Source organism: Panulirus ornatus, chromosome 16 (genome assembly GCF_036320965.1).
Source record: "Panulirus ornatus isolate Po-2019 chromosome 16, ASM3632096v1, whole genome shotgun sequence".
In the NCBI taxonomy this organism is placed as follows: Eukaryota; Metazoa; Arthropoda; class Malacostraca; order Decapoda; family Palinuridae; genus Panulirus; species Panulirus ornatus.
Genome location: NC_092239.1, coordinates 3,178,921 through 3,195,061, shown reverse-complemented (window position 1 = coordinate 3,195,061; position 16,141 = coordinate 3,178,921). Strand labels below are relative to the sequence as shown.

Here is a 16,141-nt window from a genome sequence, read left to right as displayed (position 1 = left end):
TTTCAGATATTTAGTTTGATACAATTTAATTATATTTTTATCTTAATATATAGAGAACTGTACATACATATATACAGACCCAGATATACTTAACGAAATCGAAGTGACGTCACTGTGTATGTGAGTTGTTGGAAGGTTAGTTGTTTACAAAATTTCTCTCCTTGTTTCATCAAAGAAATTTGTATATTAGAAAACCAAAGCCTCCTAAATGTATGAATCATTGATCTATGGTTATGTTGTCCGCTCTACCAAGGCTTTTTATAATTGATTTTCAGTCAAGGTCCTCCTGCAGTCTTAATATGCCTTGCGTTCCATAATTGTGTGGAACTGGTTTCATCATTTTAGTCAAGTAATTGTGATATTGACCTATTGCGTGCAATTTTGATATCTTACGTTTGAAGTTTAGGCCATTATAATTTGTAACGTCGTGCTTGAGTCGTACCATCGTGCTGAAGGGTCATAACTTCGTGTTCAAGGGTTGTATCAGATGAAATTATTTAAGTAATATCATAGTAGGGAGGGCTATGAAAACCAGGAAACCTTTGGAAAATCCTTGTAATGGTCGGTGTAACCCTAACTTTCGGTGGTACAGTAAAATGGAAATATACCTGATATTTTTCATTATTCTCCTGCCCTTAGGCTTCATAATTGCCGCATGATGAATGTTCTTGACCTTGTAAGATACTTTTACCTTAAACACATAAGAATATGTACTGTTGTGCTTTAGGAATACAAACATCACTTGAAGTAACAGCAGTCCTTATACAGCATACAGATTTCAACATTATTTTTGCTCTTCAGTCTCGGCTTGTAAATTTGGTTTCCCTAGATTGTTTTTTCGTATAGAATTCATGATAAAAACGAATGATAGATCATTCAGATGTTCCTCATGAAACATTGTAGTACTGTGATGTCATAAGATTTTCAAGTAAAGCATTTTTCTATCCGGTAACATTCCAAGCTATAATTTGCAGTGACATCAGATATATATTAAATTGGAACAGAATTTTGTGGATATTATATGGAATTCATCGGATACAGTATATGAAAAATCCATCTTAGAATATACCCAGTTGTATCTAAATTTTCTCTTTGTTAGGGAATATGTTATACTGATAATGATACTTTTCTGTTGGTTATTCTCATATGATTTTCACTTCTGTTGACAGGTTTTCTTACTTAGAAGTTGAAATGGTAGAAGATATCAGAAACAATACTCTGGCAGATTTAGATTTATTTACTTATATGAAATATGATTTAATTAATGTTCTGCATTGACCATCCCTAACATATTATTTATATTGCTATAAGGTTTCATCTTTTCTTATCCATGGCCTGCATTTTTCAGCAGTTTTTAGTTTTCATTATTTTTTTTCCTTAAAGAAACAGTTGGCTACATAGGGGCATATCTAAAGGTTTGTGTAGGTGTGTTTTCAACTGGTGATTTGGAGATCATCTTGGTGAGATATAAACCCCTGAAATTATTCCCATTGTCAGGATATTCTTTGTGTGGAAGGTTCCTGTTTTCTGTGGGAGAGATGAAAGGGTCAACAGTTTTGTAGGGAGTAATGAGACAGGGATAAGAACTTATATTATTACCAGAGGTTAGGAACTTTTATTGTTACTAGAGGTCTGCAGGTGTAAATCCCACTTCTTAGAGTTTGACAGTTGTGAATGTTTATGACAATGATGTTTTGATATTTCAGTCTTGCTGGAATCATGGGTAAAAGACACAAATTTTATGATAAAGGAAAAAAGCGCCGGAGAGAAGATGGCTTCTCTGATGAAGAAGAAAACTTGGAACTAGAAGGTGTCCCACAAGCATCAAAACAAAATGTTGAGGTTAGTAAAAGAACTGATGTAGTTGAAATAATCATTTCAATTGTTACATGTTAGTACAAGGCTTAATATGAACGTGATGATCCAGAGGTGAGGCTTCCTGGTAAGCCATGGAAAGTTCTGTGGGGCATTGCTGTGGATAAGGAGCTGTGGTTTTGGTGCATGACACATGACAGCTAGAGAATGTATATGAGTAGATATGGCCTTTCTTCGTGTGTTCCTGTTGCTACCCAACTGAGGCAGGAAACGGTGGTCAAGTAATAACAGTTAGTGATGGAGTTAGAAGGAGATGGGGTGGGTATTTTAAAGGTTTGTTGAATGTGTTTAATGATTGAGTGGCAGATGTAGGGTGCTTTGGTCAGGGTGGTGTGCAAAGTGAGAGGGTTAGGAAGAATGGTTTGATTGGTAAGGATATTCATTGTATGTATGGATCATGGTGAAGTGCCTGAAGATTGACAGAATGCATGCATAGTGCCATTGTGCAAAGGCAAAGGGGATAAAGATGAGTGTTCAAACTGCAGGGGCATAAGTTTGTTGAGTATTCCTGGGAAATTATATGGGAGGGTATTGATTGAGGGGGTGAAGGCATGTACAGAACATCAGATTGGGGAAGAGCAGTGGGGTTTCAGAAGTGGTAGAGGATGTGTGGATCAGGTTTTTGCTTTGTAGAATGTTTGTGAGAAATACTTAGAAGAACAGATTGATTTTTATGTAGCATGTATGGATCTGGAGAGGGCATATGACAGAGTTGACAGAGATGCTTTGTGGAAAGTCTTAAGAGTATATAGTGTTGGAGGTAAACTTCTAGGATCAGTGAAAAGTTTTACCGAGGGTATAAGGCATGTGCATAAGTAGGAAGAGAGGAAAGTGATTGGTTCCCAGTGTAGGTTGTTTTTTGGCAGCGGTGTGTGATGTCTCCATGGTTATTTAATATGTTTATGGATGGGATCGTTAGGGAGGTAAATGCAAGAGTTTTGGAGAGAGGGGTGAGTTTGCAGTCTGTTGGGGATGAGAGGGCCTGGGAAGTGAGTCAGTTGTTGTTCGCCAATGATACAGCTCTGGTGGCTGATTCCATTGAGGAAATGCAGAAGTTGGTGACTGAGTTTGGAAAAGTGTGAAAAGAGTAAGTTGAGAGAAAATGTGAATAAGAGCAAAGTTATTAGGTTCAATAGGGTTGAAGGACAAGTAAATTGGAATGTAAGTTTGAATGGAGAATAATTGGAGGAAGAGAAGTGTTTTAGATATCTGGGAGTGGACTTTGCAGCGAATGGAACCATGGAAGCGGAAGTGAGTCACAGGGTGGGGGAGGGGGCAAAGGTTTAGGGAGCGATGAAGGGTGAATGGAAGGAGAGAATGTTATCATGTGCTGTCTATGGACTGAACCAGGGCATGTGAAACATCTGGAGTAAACCATGGAAAGGTCTGTGGGGCTTGGATGTGAAAGGTGTCTGTGGTTTTGGTGCATTACACATGACAGCTGGAGACTGAGTGTGAACGAATGTGGCCTGTTTTGTCTTTTCCTAGCGCTACCTTAAAGGGGGGAAGGGTGTGTGCCATTTCATGTGTGGCAGGGTGGCAACGGGAATGGATGAAGGCAGCAAGTATGAATATGTACATGTGTATATATGTATATGTCTGTGCATGTATATGTATGTATACGTCGAAATATTTTTTCATACTATTCGCCATTTCCCGTGTTAGCAAGGTAGCGTTAAGAACAGAGGACTGAGCCTTTGAGGGAATATCCTCACTTGGCCCCCTTGTCTGTTCCTTCTTTTGGAAAAAGTAAAACGGGAGGGGAGGATTTCCAGCCCTCCCTCTACCTACCCTTTTAGACACCTTCTATGACACGCAGGGAATATGTAGGAAGTATTGTTTCTCCCCTATCCCCAAGGAAATGTATAGGTGTGTATATGTGCGTGTGTGAGCATTTATGTATATACATGTGTATGTGAGTGGGTTGAGTCATTCTTTCGTCTGTTTCCTTGCGCTACCTCGCTAACGCGGGAGACGGCGATTAAGTATAATAAATGTATATGTATATTTATTTATTATACTTAACTGCTGTTTCCCGCGACAGCTAGGTAGCACAAGGAAAAAGATGAATGGGTGTGTGTGTGTGTGTGTGTGTGTTTGGTACATATGAAATGACCATGATTATGGTTTTCAGTTGCCTTTGGCATTGCAACTACCATAGAAGAATATTTTTGGTTTTCTGTAGCAGCATTATCATAGCACAAACTGGTAGGAAGTTAGAGATAACTTATATATGTGCGTGTTTCTGTCTTGGTTTTCTCATGAACATCTACATATTCTTGAAGTCAGTGTAATGCATAGCTGTTTCTATTTCTCTTTAGTATCTTGGTTGTTTCTCATAATAAGCTTCTTTTTTGTTACTATCTGAATTTATCTGTTTAGTTGAATCAGGTTAAAATATATATGCTCTTGCATTTATTTTTTCAGGAACGTGGAGATTTGATAACTCCAAAAGATCACTTTGGAGCTTTTGATTATCGAGCTGAAATGGAACTGAGGGAAGATCATGAGTCTCGCCCCCTTTGGATAGCTACTAATGGCCACATCTTTCTAGAATCTTTCTCTCCAGTGTATAAACATGCAAAAGATTTCCTGATTACTATAGCTGAACCTGTTTGTCGACCAGAGCACATACATGAATATAAATTGACTGCATACTCACTGTATGCTGCAGTTAGTGTTGGTTTACAGACTCATGACATTATTGAATATCTGAAGAGACTATGTAAGACATCTTTACCCTCTGGCATTTGCCAATTTATACAAAGTTGTACACTCTCATATGGTAAGGTTAAGTTGGTCTTGAAGAAAAATCGTTATTATGTTGAAAGTGACTTCCCAGATGTCATTCAAAAGCTCATCAAACACCCAACAATTCAGGAGTGTATGCTAAGTCCTAATGAAGGGATAGTGAGTACAGAGAAACAGAAATCTCAAGCCATCATGTTCACAAGTCATCAAGCTCAAATGGCAGGTGTCACAGAGGACCAGAAGTCTGAAAAGAAAACTGAAGCAGACACCCCAAATGGAGAAAATAAGGAAGAAAAAAATGTGCCAGAAGATATAACTGACTTTTATGATAAAATTGACAAAGCAGATGAAGAGGAAGAGGAGGAGAAAAATCTAAAGACACTTTCCTTTGAGGTAAATCAAGACAAAATTGAATTGTTGCAAAAGTCTTGCATAGGTCTAGACTTTCCTTTATTAGCAGAATATGATTTCAAGAATGATACAGTGAATGAGGATATTAAAATTGATCTCAAGCCTTCAGCAGTGTTAAGGCCTTATCAGGAAAAGAGTTTACGGAAAATGTTTGGAAATGGTCGTGCTAGATCAGGCATAATTGTACTACCATGTGGTGCTGGAAAAAGTTTAGTTGGCGTCACAGCTTGTTGTACAGTTAATAAAAAAGCTATTGTTCTTTGCAATTCTGGTGTGTCAGTAGAACAGTGGAAACAACAGTTTAAGATGTGGTCCACAGCCACAGATGATATGATTTGCAGATTCACCTCTGATGCCAAAGATAAACCTTTCAATGCAAGTATTTTAGTGACAACATATGCTATGATTTCTCACAACCAGAAGCGAGCTTATGAAGCAGAGCAAACCATGAACTGGCTAAAGGAACAAGAATGGGGTATAATGGTTTTGGATGAGGTGCATACTATACCAGCAAAGATGTTTAGAAGAGTTCTTACTATTGTTCAGTCACACTGTAAACTAGGATTAACTGCAACACTTGTAAGGGAGGATGATAAGATTGCTGACCTCAATTTCTTAATTGGTCCTAAATTGTATGAAGCAAATTGGCTAGAGTTACAGAAAGAGGGATTCATTGCAAAGGTACAGTGTGCTGAGGTATGGTGCCCAATGACCCCTGAATTTTACAGAGAGTATCTTATGGGAAAGGTTTCAGATCAGAAAATTAAGCTACTTTGTGCTATGAATCCTAACAAATTTAGAACTTGTGAATTTCTCATTAAGTATCATGAGAACCGTAATGACAAGATAATTGTTTTTATCGATGAGGTTTTTGCATTGATTCATTATGCCAAAACCATGCAAAAGCCTTATATTTGTGGAAAGACTGGACAGAAGGAGAGAATGACTATCATTCAGAACTTCAAATTAAATCCAAAAGTTAACACAATCTTTTTTAGTCGAGTAGCAGACACTTCCTTTGACATTCCAGAGGCAAATGTTTTGATTGAAATATCCTCTCAGGGTGGATCTCGTCGCCAGGAAGCTCAGAGATTAGGCCGTATTCTCAGAGCTAAGAAGAGTGCCGTTGCAGAGGAGTTTAATGCCTTTTTCTATGCTCTTCTTTCTCAAGACACTCGAGAAATGGGGTACTCACGTAAGAGACAGAGTTTCCTTATTAACCAAGGTTATGCATACCAGGTAATTACCCCAGCTCAGATGATAGGCATGGAGGAGGAACAGCTTCACTATACCTCACGTGAAGAGAAAGTACAGCTCTTGGAGCAAATCTTAGCCGCTTCTGAGGCTGACTTATATGAGGAAGGTGTTTCTAGCGAGCGAGGAGGTTCTGGCTCACAGCGTCGAATGGGTAACATGAGTTCCATGTCTGGTGCAGATGATTCAATATATGGAGAAAAGAGAAAGGGATCAAAAAAAGATCATCAGCATTATCTCTTCAAAAAGTTCAGGTCATGAAGAAAATGCATTGGCATGCATTTGTTGACATTTATCTATGTTTTTAGGTGATATTTGTGTTGTGTAAGATTTTCTTCATACATTTTAAAGATATGTTTGGTTTCTGTTTATAATACTTGGCATACTATGCCAGTTATTATTTATTTAATATTGATTTCTTAAGACTATTTTGTTAACATTATGGAAGACATTATGGCAAGAAAGTACCTGTTATGCTGTGAAGCATTATACTTTTATGATAACAAATCACCTGAAGAACACAAATAAGTATGTAGTGTTTTCTGTTTGGTCCTTCTGTTATCCATTTGCATATGCCATGAGGCTAGTTACTGCAAGTGTGCATAATATGATATTTTTATGTATGGTCCTACCTTTATATATTTATATATATGTATATATTCTCAATGTATTGTAAATGTCACTTATAAAAAAGAATATTTTACTGCAGTCAAATATTTTAATACTGTTAACAGTAAATTCTGTCTTTACCTTCCCTTCCTGTCCCAAGAATTCCATATTTGGGGCTTCTTTTATTCTGTGGAAAATAATCACATCCTTCTGGCAGGATCACAGGTCTAGTAGCTGAAGAAGACCCAGTAAAGGGTCTTTTTGTTGTATAATGATACTTGAAAGAGAGGGAGAGGGTCTTTGATTTGTATATATATATATATATATATATATATATATATATATATATATATATATATATATATATATATTTTTTTTTCTTTCTTTCATACTTTTCGCCATTTCCCACATTAGCGAGGTAGCGTTAAGAACAGAGGACTGGGCCTTTAAGGAAATATCCTCACCTGGCCCCCTTCTCTGTTCCTTCTTTTGGAAAATTAAAAAAATGAGAGGGGAGGATTTCCAGCCCCCCGCTCCCTTCCCTTTTAGTCGCCTTCTACGACACGCAGGGAATACGTGGGAAGTATTCTTTCTCCCCTATCCCCAGGGATATATATATATATTGCAATAAAAGTTTGGATATAGTGTATCTTTCAATCTTCATTCCTTGTTTATAGAACCAGTTACATGGTCATGTAATGGAAAGATAGTGTGTGAAAATCCATTGACTGTAGGATTGAGACTGGTAATACAACAGCTATGTTAAGGATTGGATTAACCCCCAGAATGTTTTCATGTGATTGAAAGAAATTAGGAATGACAATAAAAGCACCACTTCAAAAAGGGACTCCTGAATTCAAGACTATTCAGATGTATTGCCATTAAAGTTCAACATATGGGAATGCAAAGTAATTAAGGTTCCCAAAGTAGTTGTAATAGATCCCAGGGGTTGATGGAACTTTACAAGGGGTTGATATGATTTTAGGAGTCAAAAACTTTAAAAATGTAGATGGTTTGTTGAATATGAAATAAAGGCAGAGCAGTTTCTCTTCATAAAGACCTTATGAATATGATTAGGTTCATTCATCTCATTGAGGATGTAAATTTCCTCAAGCAATAGGTATCTTCCTTTCACAAGTTTTGTTGTACATTTGTTTTGCTGATTATATATATATATATATATATATATATATATATATATATATATATATATATAATCATGGGGTAAACCATGGAAAGCTGTGTAGGTATGTATATTTGCGTGTGTGGACGTATGTATATACATGTGTATGGGGGTGGGTTGGGCCATTTCTTTCGTCTGTTTCCTTGCGCTACCTCGCAAACGCGGGAGACAGCGACAAAGAAAAAAAAAATATATATATATATATATATATTTTTTTTTTTTTTTTTTTTTTTTCCAAAAGAAGGAACAGAGAAGAGGGCCAGGTGAGGATATTCCCTCAAAGGCCCAGTCCTCTGTTCTTAACGCTACCTCGCTATCGCGGGAAATAGCGAATAGTATGAAAAAAAAAAAAAAAAATATATATATATATATATATATATATATATATATATATATATATATATATATATATATATATATATATATTCGTATAAGTCCACGGGGAAATGAAACACAAGTTCCTAAGTGTACTTTCGTGTAATCACATCATCAGGGGAGATACAAGATAGAAATGTCATTTGATATACAACGAAAAGCGTTGCTAGGACGGTATTTGGTAAACAAGTGACACCCGAATGTAGGACGGGTGCGTTCTCTCAACCACACATCTCTTACCCCCTTGGAGGTGGAAGGATGGAGCGAAAAAGATTTTGAGCGATGGAGCTGAACATACAGGAGGGCGAGAGGCGCGCAAGGAATAGAGTGAATTGGAACGATGTGGTATACCGGGGTCGACGTGATGTCAATGGACTGAACCAGGGTATGTGAAGCGTCTGGTGTAAATCATGGAAAGGTCTGTGGGCCCTAGATAGGGAGCTGTGGTTTGGGTGCATTACGCGTAACAGAAAGAGACATTGTGAACAAATGTGGCCTTTCTTTGTCTGTTTCCTGGTGCCACCTCGCTGAAGCAAGGGGCAGCGATAGTTTCCTGTGGGGCAGGGAGCGACAGAAATGGATGAAGGCAAGCAAGTGTGAATATATACATGTGTTTATATGTATATGTCTGTGTATGTGTATGTATATGTTGATACATATATGTATATGGGCGTTCATGTATATATACGTGTATACGAGTGGATGGGCCACTCTTTGTTTTGCGCCAGGTGACGGCCACGGCCCGGCCCTCATCCCTACATTCTCCCTAATATAGTCTTCCTCTCGCTGGCTCCTCCAAGTGACACAGGCACAAACAAGCAGTTTGATGTAAGGAAAGAATGCTTCTCTCCCTCTCTGATTTTATAAAAGGAAAACATGACGTGTTCATCGGAGGCAAATGGCAGCACGATGGGACAATTTGCACGAGGTTTTAATTTGGGTCAGTGAAGTTAGATTAGCTAAAGTTAGCTTACGTGTGTTTTGGTTTGATCAGATGAAAAGCTAATGCTTCATATGACCTGAAAATCGATGGAAAATTACTGTTGCGCTAGTAAATGTATGATGAAAGGAATATTTTCTTCCTCTCGTCGTCCACTTCCTCTGACAGGTAAATTAACCAGTCCTTTAAACATTTCAGAAATGGTGAATCTCTTTAACTGGATTAGATCTAGGTACAAGGAAGTGGGTGAGTACCTTCTTGCCGATGGTAACATGTTGCCGTTGCTATTTATTTTTCTTGCCTTACGAATGAGGAATATGGAATAACTTTGTCATTCCATATCCTCAAAATGTGAAGTTTGAAGGATCATTTTATTGGAGTGATTCTTCAACCATATCGCCATTGGATGAGATCAGAACCTGCGCAAATAATGTACAGTGTTTGGGAGTTTGTCGACCAAAAGGTGTAATTAGCGTGTAAGTCCGTGTGCCAGCAAGCCTGCTGGGAAAATGTCACAGATTAAAATGTTGCCTAATTAAACGCTCTTTGAAGTTTATTGCTCCAGTTTCTTTCCATCTTTTAAACATAGTTCTTTATAATCACGAGATGGAATAAACTCGCAAATAATTTATTTCGTAGTTAATAATTTCCTCGTTCAGAATTCAAACCCAAGTGAATACTGAAAAAAATTAAGTTTTCCTTCGTATACTTAAAACTCTTTTGAAGTTTATACACATACCAGATGTAAAGATGTACCAGATGTAAAGATGGTGTACCCGATTATAAGTTTGTATGTGTTTATGTATGTTTTTCCATTATGAATCACCAGCTAAAGGTCATTAGGCCAGAATCCGCATCATACAATAAAGCCCTTCAAACTACAAAACGTATGGCGTTTACTCCAAGATTTTGACGTATATATGAAATGTTTCATACCATATAGTTCTCTAAATATTGACACTCGGGAATCAATTTATAATTTGCCTCTTCTGGGATTTCATGGATTAATTAACACGTCCACCTTCGCTCTCAGTGTCAACGTCAATTCAGGTCAACATGTAAATCACACATGGAAAGCTGACAGTATTTTGGAAGCAATTACAACACGCATTCGAGACCAGATAAATCCCATCACTTTCCAATATCTTCATTCCCAATATTCATAAGGTTTAAAGTGTTTGTCTTATATAAGGAACAGTATTACTCTCGTCACGGCGTTACAAGGAATTTTCGTCTGTCTGTCTGCTTTTTCCATACGTCATCCTAGTCACATCCATTGTAAAATTCGGACGTGTTACCTTAGGAGGACGAATTTTTGTGGACATTCGACGTGATTACTTCCCATAGTCAAAGTGAACGTCAGGCAGGTGAGGAGGACAAGGATGTCAGAAATGAACATCGCTTTCGCGATCATATAAGTAAAAATCACTAGAATTTAGAAATAATCTTTAGTTTCTGCTGGAATGCGAAGGACCTTTTCGCCGACACATACAATAAAGGAAATAATGACAATTTTCATTAATATAATTGTCAGTTATATATATGTAAATTACGGTATAATTACCAAGTATTGAGTGTTTCTGTAATCATTGTCATTTGCATGCATCCCCGGCAGGCATTTCTTCGATACATATTGGAAACGATATTTAAAATTTACATTCTAAGGACTATTGGAGGGAATTTGTTGACTGCAAAGGGAGAAGGATATCACTGACTATGGATATTGAATACGGAGGGGAAACTGTCACAGATACATGAATGAATGAATTTCCGAAAGTCTGAGAATCTGTGACGGCCTGCCAAGTGTGACGGCAACCCGTAAGTGTGACGGCTACCCTGGGTGTGACGTTCACTGGCGACGGTCGGCCTAGTAGGTCGTTATACTCATTCCCCATCCACTTCCTAACCGAAGCTGACGAATCTGATTGATTAATTCTTATTTGTAGTTTCACGTAGAACATAACCGATAGAAAGAAGAAAAAGAACTGATAAAATAGTTACTGGCAAGTACGAGAGAGAGAGAGAGAGAGAGAGAGAGAGAGAGTAGCCCTGTAGTAATGTGCACTTCATTCACCTAATACTTGACACGTCTTTAAATCTTACAACTTGAATTGAATTTCATCCTTATTTATCAAAGGACTGGGAGAGCGATGCACTAGCCAGTGTAACGAAATGTAAACTAAAAAGTAGAACATACTTTTACGTATACGAATGAAGGTAAATAAAACATAACAATAAAAGTATAATATCACTCGTCAGGGTGATATATCGTTATCAATTGGCTAATATATTTTGCAAAAGCAAAATAACAAAAGAGGGCAATATGTTTTGTGTTCGTAACTTTCCATACCATTGATACCATCACGTCGCGCTATATCTTCGAATGTTTCTATAACAAAACTCCCACCAGAAATGTTTGTTATGGCTGTGATTTGACTTTTTGGCCCTTGAATGAAATCAGAAAAAAGACTATCGATACATGTTTTCTTACACAGCGCAGTGGTACTTTACCTAGTGCAATAGCAAGTGTTTTCATGTGAGAGTCAGTCGCCTTGCTTGTAAATCAGGACACCGTAAATACGGGTAAGTAAATAATGGTAAGTCTTATATATATATATAGTCTGCCATTATGTACTTGTATTTATGTTGTATTTAATGACCATCAGTAGATACAGATTATTAAGTAGTTGGGTCCAGTACCTCCGGTGGCAAAAACAGTGTACGTTTTTGTGATTTCTTGTTTTAAATTAGATTGACGCCTAATAATGAATGGTTGATATGTCTCCGTTATATTTTGTGTGTGATAACCACTCGACTTGAGGGTAATGCTTCGGTAGTTGGCTGGTTGATTAGTGTCCAGACCTGTCGACCTCAAGGATGTACACTCAATATATATATATATATATATATATATATATATATATATATATATATATATATATATATATATATATATATATATATATATAGGAGATACTTCTATCAAGAAGAATGATGGCTTAAAGAGAGAAATAAATCGTAAATGACATTGAGAGAATATGAATAAGGCAGTTTAACAAGCGTATTTTCCAGTTCATCTGTTAAAGTTTTCAGGTAACGTTAGAAATCTCAGATCCTCGACAGGTTAGATCAAATCTTACATTTCCATTTGTATAGACTGTATAACTCTTGACCAAGCTTTGTCGATGTACCAAAAACAAGATAATTTCGTCCTAGTTGTATTTTTAGAATTGTGTACGTTCTTATGTTTGTTTCTTAGATTCGTCGACTTACAAGTGAAAAATCAAGTACAGTAATGTAGATTCTAATTAAGTAAATGGATAGTTCATTGAATTGATTAACAGGTAAGTAAATAAGAATCTAAAACTTCGAATTACATTTTATTTTTTCCGGGTAAAATCAATTACGTTAGGTTAGGTTAGGTTTGTTAGGTTGGCTAATCTCACCTGAAAAGGATCATGAATGAAACCTAACCTATTCGAACGGTTATCTTGCCAGGAATTTTCTTCTTCCTTTGTCCGACCTTCCGAATGAAAATTTGAAGGAATGTCAATGTCTGCAACAAATTTTCTTTCATAGGGTAAGTTGATAAATCTTCAGAGTGACGCAAGGGAAGTAGAATATCACTGTTATAGTAAATATTTTACTTAACATTTGTTATTCTTAACCTCACAGTTTTATTCAACTTTGAAGTCCCTCTACATTGCTCTGTCAGGTTTGTAATATTGCCCTGTTAACTATAAAAAGATGTCAATTATGCAAGCAATACTGAACTTTGCCGCAAACTGCTTAATTGTATATTCGGGTTTTCTTTTCCTTTCTTTTGATAAGTTGGGGACTGAGTTGTTAGCCTTGAACACTTCAAGTAAATTGTCTCGCTTGCTGAAACTGACAGGAAAGTAGACACAAGTCTGGTTCTGTTTGTCATCCATGTTTTCATGTATATGAGTCAAAGTAGACCAGTTCTAAACTACCCTAGGTAATGTTGTTTTTCTTGTTTTATATGTATTCTTGTTTTCTTTTGCGCTGTACCGAAGTATTCCTTCACTTCAGCCTTGCTCATTTTCAACAAACGGTTCGATATTCACATGAAGAAGCGCTAATACGATTACACTCATTAAACGCCATCCATTCCTTCTTTCTATTAACTTCTTGCAGTTCTGTCTTCCCGTGGAAAAAGAGTGCTGGATCCATCGTGTAAAAAACTTTTACCTAGCAAATTTACTTTCGTATTTTGAAGCGAAGCTTTGAAGTTTCACATTACATGTTGCTACGCCTTTTAGCAATTATTCTGAAGAAGAACTTTGCTTAAATTGATATCAAAGGCAGTCTTATTTGCTCTCCTGAAACATATTGAGAGAGAGAGAGAGAGAGAGAGAGAGAGAGAGAGAGAGAGAGAGAGAGAGAGAGAGAGAGAGAGAGAGAGATTCACCAAGACAACGGCTCACCTTTACACACATCACTTCTCAGGTTTCTGGGAGCGTCGTCCGCCTAGCAGCTTTATGCTGTATATTGCATTTTTTCCTAAACTTTAGAAGCTCAGTGAAGCTTAGCGGCAAAGCTTTGTTCAGCGAAATATAAAGTGCGACCACGGACCATTAGCGTAGCAATTTCACTATTCAGAATTGATCAAGTTGTTTATAACCCATGGGATAGTGGCGACGTTAATAGAAAGTGGCAGGCTAATAATTTACGTTTCCCTGATTCAGATGAAGGTTTCGAGTTATTCCAACTTTGTAGAGAAATAATTTGCTCGAATTACTTTTCCCTCTATGAGGTGGTATAAAATCATTCCCACAAGTGCACGCATACCGGGATGTATACTCAAATTTATGTCTTTATTTATTTATAGTTACTCCAGGACCACTTCTCATGAAAGTGTCCTGATATTGTCCAGGTCCTTTCTGAAGGCTCCAGTTGCCCATGGCTGCGCCACTTCCAGTAACAGAGAAATTCAAGTTCCTTTGGAGTGAGTTTTTTTGTCGAGACTGTACTTACATATTGTGATCTCTTAAAAGCTTGTGACCCCAGGGAACGCGACTTATATATAAGCAGGGAAACAAACAAGACACCGCTTAACCTTGGGAAGTGAACCATTATTCCATGATATGAAGTCAGCTTAGCCGAAATTTTCCCCAAGATGTGAATTTAACGGCTACCACGTTGATCACGTACCCTCTGCATATTTTTCAGACACTTGTCTCTGAAGAATTTCCCCGTAAGGAAGTGCCGGTGTTGTGGGAAAGATTTCTTAAGCGTGCAAGAGACGTTTTTATTTACCCTTGCTCATGGCGACGAGAGGTTTCATGATTTATTTCAAGATGAGGACGAAGTTCATTATTTCTTTTCGCGGCGATGACAGATTTTAGATTCATTTCACGGATTAGACATTTTTTCATTGTTCATTTTACGATGAGGACAGATTTCATCAGCCATTACTATATCACTCAGTATTTGTTCTTAGGTTTATGTGTGTGTTGCCTCAGCATTAATGATCTATGGGCCGATAAAAGTTGATAGCCTTCATACCATTTGTCTCATTTTGATCTTTAAATGCTATCTAACGTGCAGGTTATTTTTTGTTATTGTTTTGGTGGACGTCATACACATATGTTTACCTTAGACGACCAAGTGAAAATATTTTGATATTACTTTCACTAAAAAATAACAAGTTATAAGTATGAAACTGCCCATAAAATGATCCATATTGGTTATAACTGGCCAGAAATGTTTAGGTAATTCTTATTTGAAATCATAATCTAGAGGAAATCCAGAGGAATTATTCAGACTTAATGACGTGCCTGTTTAAGATTAGGCAACCATGGACACTGGGGAGCGGCTGTTGCATCTACAATGCCGAATATGTCGTAAAAGTTTCGCCTTGAGAAGCAAAATTTCTCAGGAGACGCGGTACGTGTCAGATCTGGGTCCGGGTCCTCCATTATTGGAGAGAAGTTGGAATGTAGCAATAGTAGGTGGCGATACCGGCGGGAGGAAGATGGTTTAGATATGGCACGCCTCCGGCGCTGGATCCTACTGTAAAAGAAGGAGGACTGGGATTTGTGTTGCTCTATGCTGGAGAAGAAAGGTGGGACAGGAACAGAAAATTGGAGATAGAATGAAAGATAGATGCAGGATAAGACACATAGATATGTAGATATACCTGATAGGATAAAAGAAGATACGGGATGAGTCACATAGATTTGTAAATGTAGGTAAGAAGAAAGGATGTTGGGGGGAAATGCGAGAAGAAAACAATTTCCAATTCTTCGTGGTATAATCTTATTTTATTTGGCCTTCGACTAAAAATCTTTTTCCTATGCCGTCATTAGCTTAGAGCCTTTCCATGTTACCGCCAAACTTGCCCAGATTCCTCCGGAAATGTAGGATTCCACGGCTGTTTCCTGTTCTTTACTGCGTTATAATGTGTTGTTCGGCAAAAAAGAAAAGGAGCCTATTATGGAGTGCAAAGAACGCAGCAGTAATCTAAGCTTTAGTGTGTGACAGTACATTGTGGGTTGGTGTGAACACCTTACAGAGATCTATGATCATTAATGATGTGTTTGAGGGATCTAATTCTTTACCAAGATTAGCTTAATAATCAGTTGGATAGTTATTCCCGTTTTACCATTATCATGTGTTATTACATATTCATTAATAAGTACCCATTTGTAATGTACGGGGAAGGCGTATTTATTTATATTCAAGACCCTTTCTTAGGGTTCCTGCAGTTTAGAGACTGC

At 37.4% G+C, this 16,141-nt stretch overlaps 1 protein-coding gene across 1 annotated transcript; it reads left to right on the top strand.

Moving 5' to 3' along the window:
- Positions 1-85: 85 nt before the first annotated feature.
- On the top strand, positions 86-7,029 carry hay (ATP-dependent DNA helicase hay). Its single transcript, XM_071671044.1, has 3 exons — positions 86-135; positions 1,707-1,842; positions 4,303-7,029. Exons 2-3 carry the CDS (start codon positions 1,720-1,722, stop codon positions 6,550-6,552), a joined length of 2,373 nt encoding a protein of 790 aa, XP_071527145.1. The 5' UTR covers positions 86-135; positions 1,707-1,719; the 3' UTR covers positions 6,553-7,029.
- Positions 7,030-16,141: the final 9,112 nt, after the last annotated feature.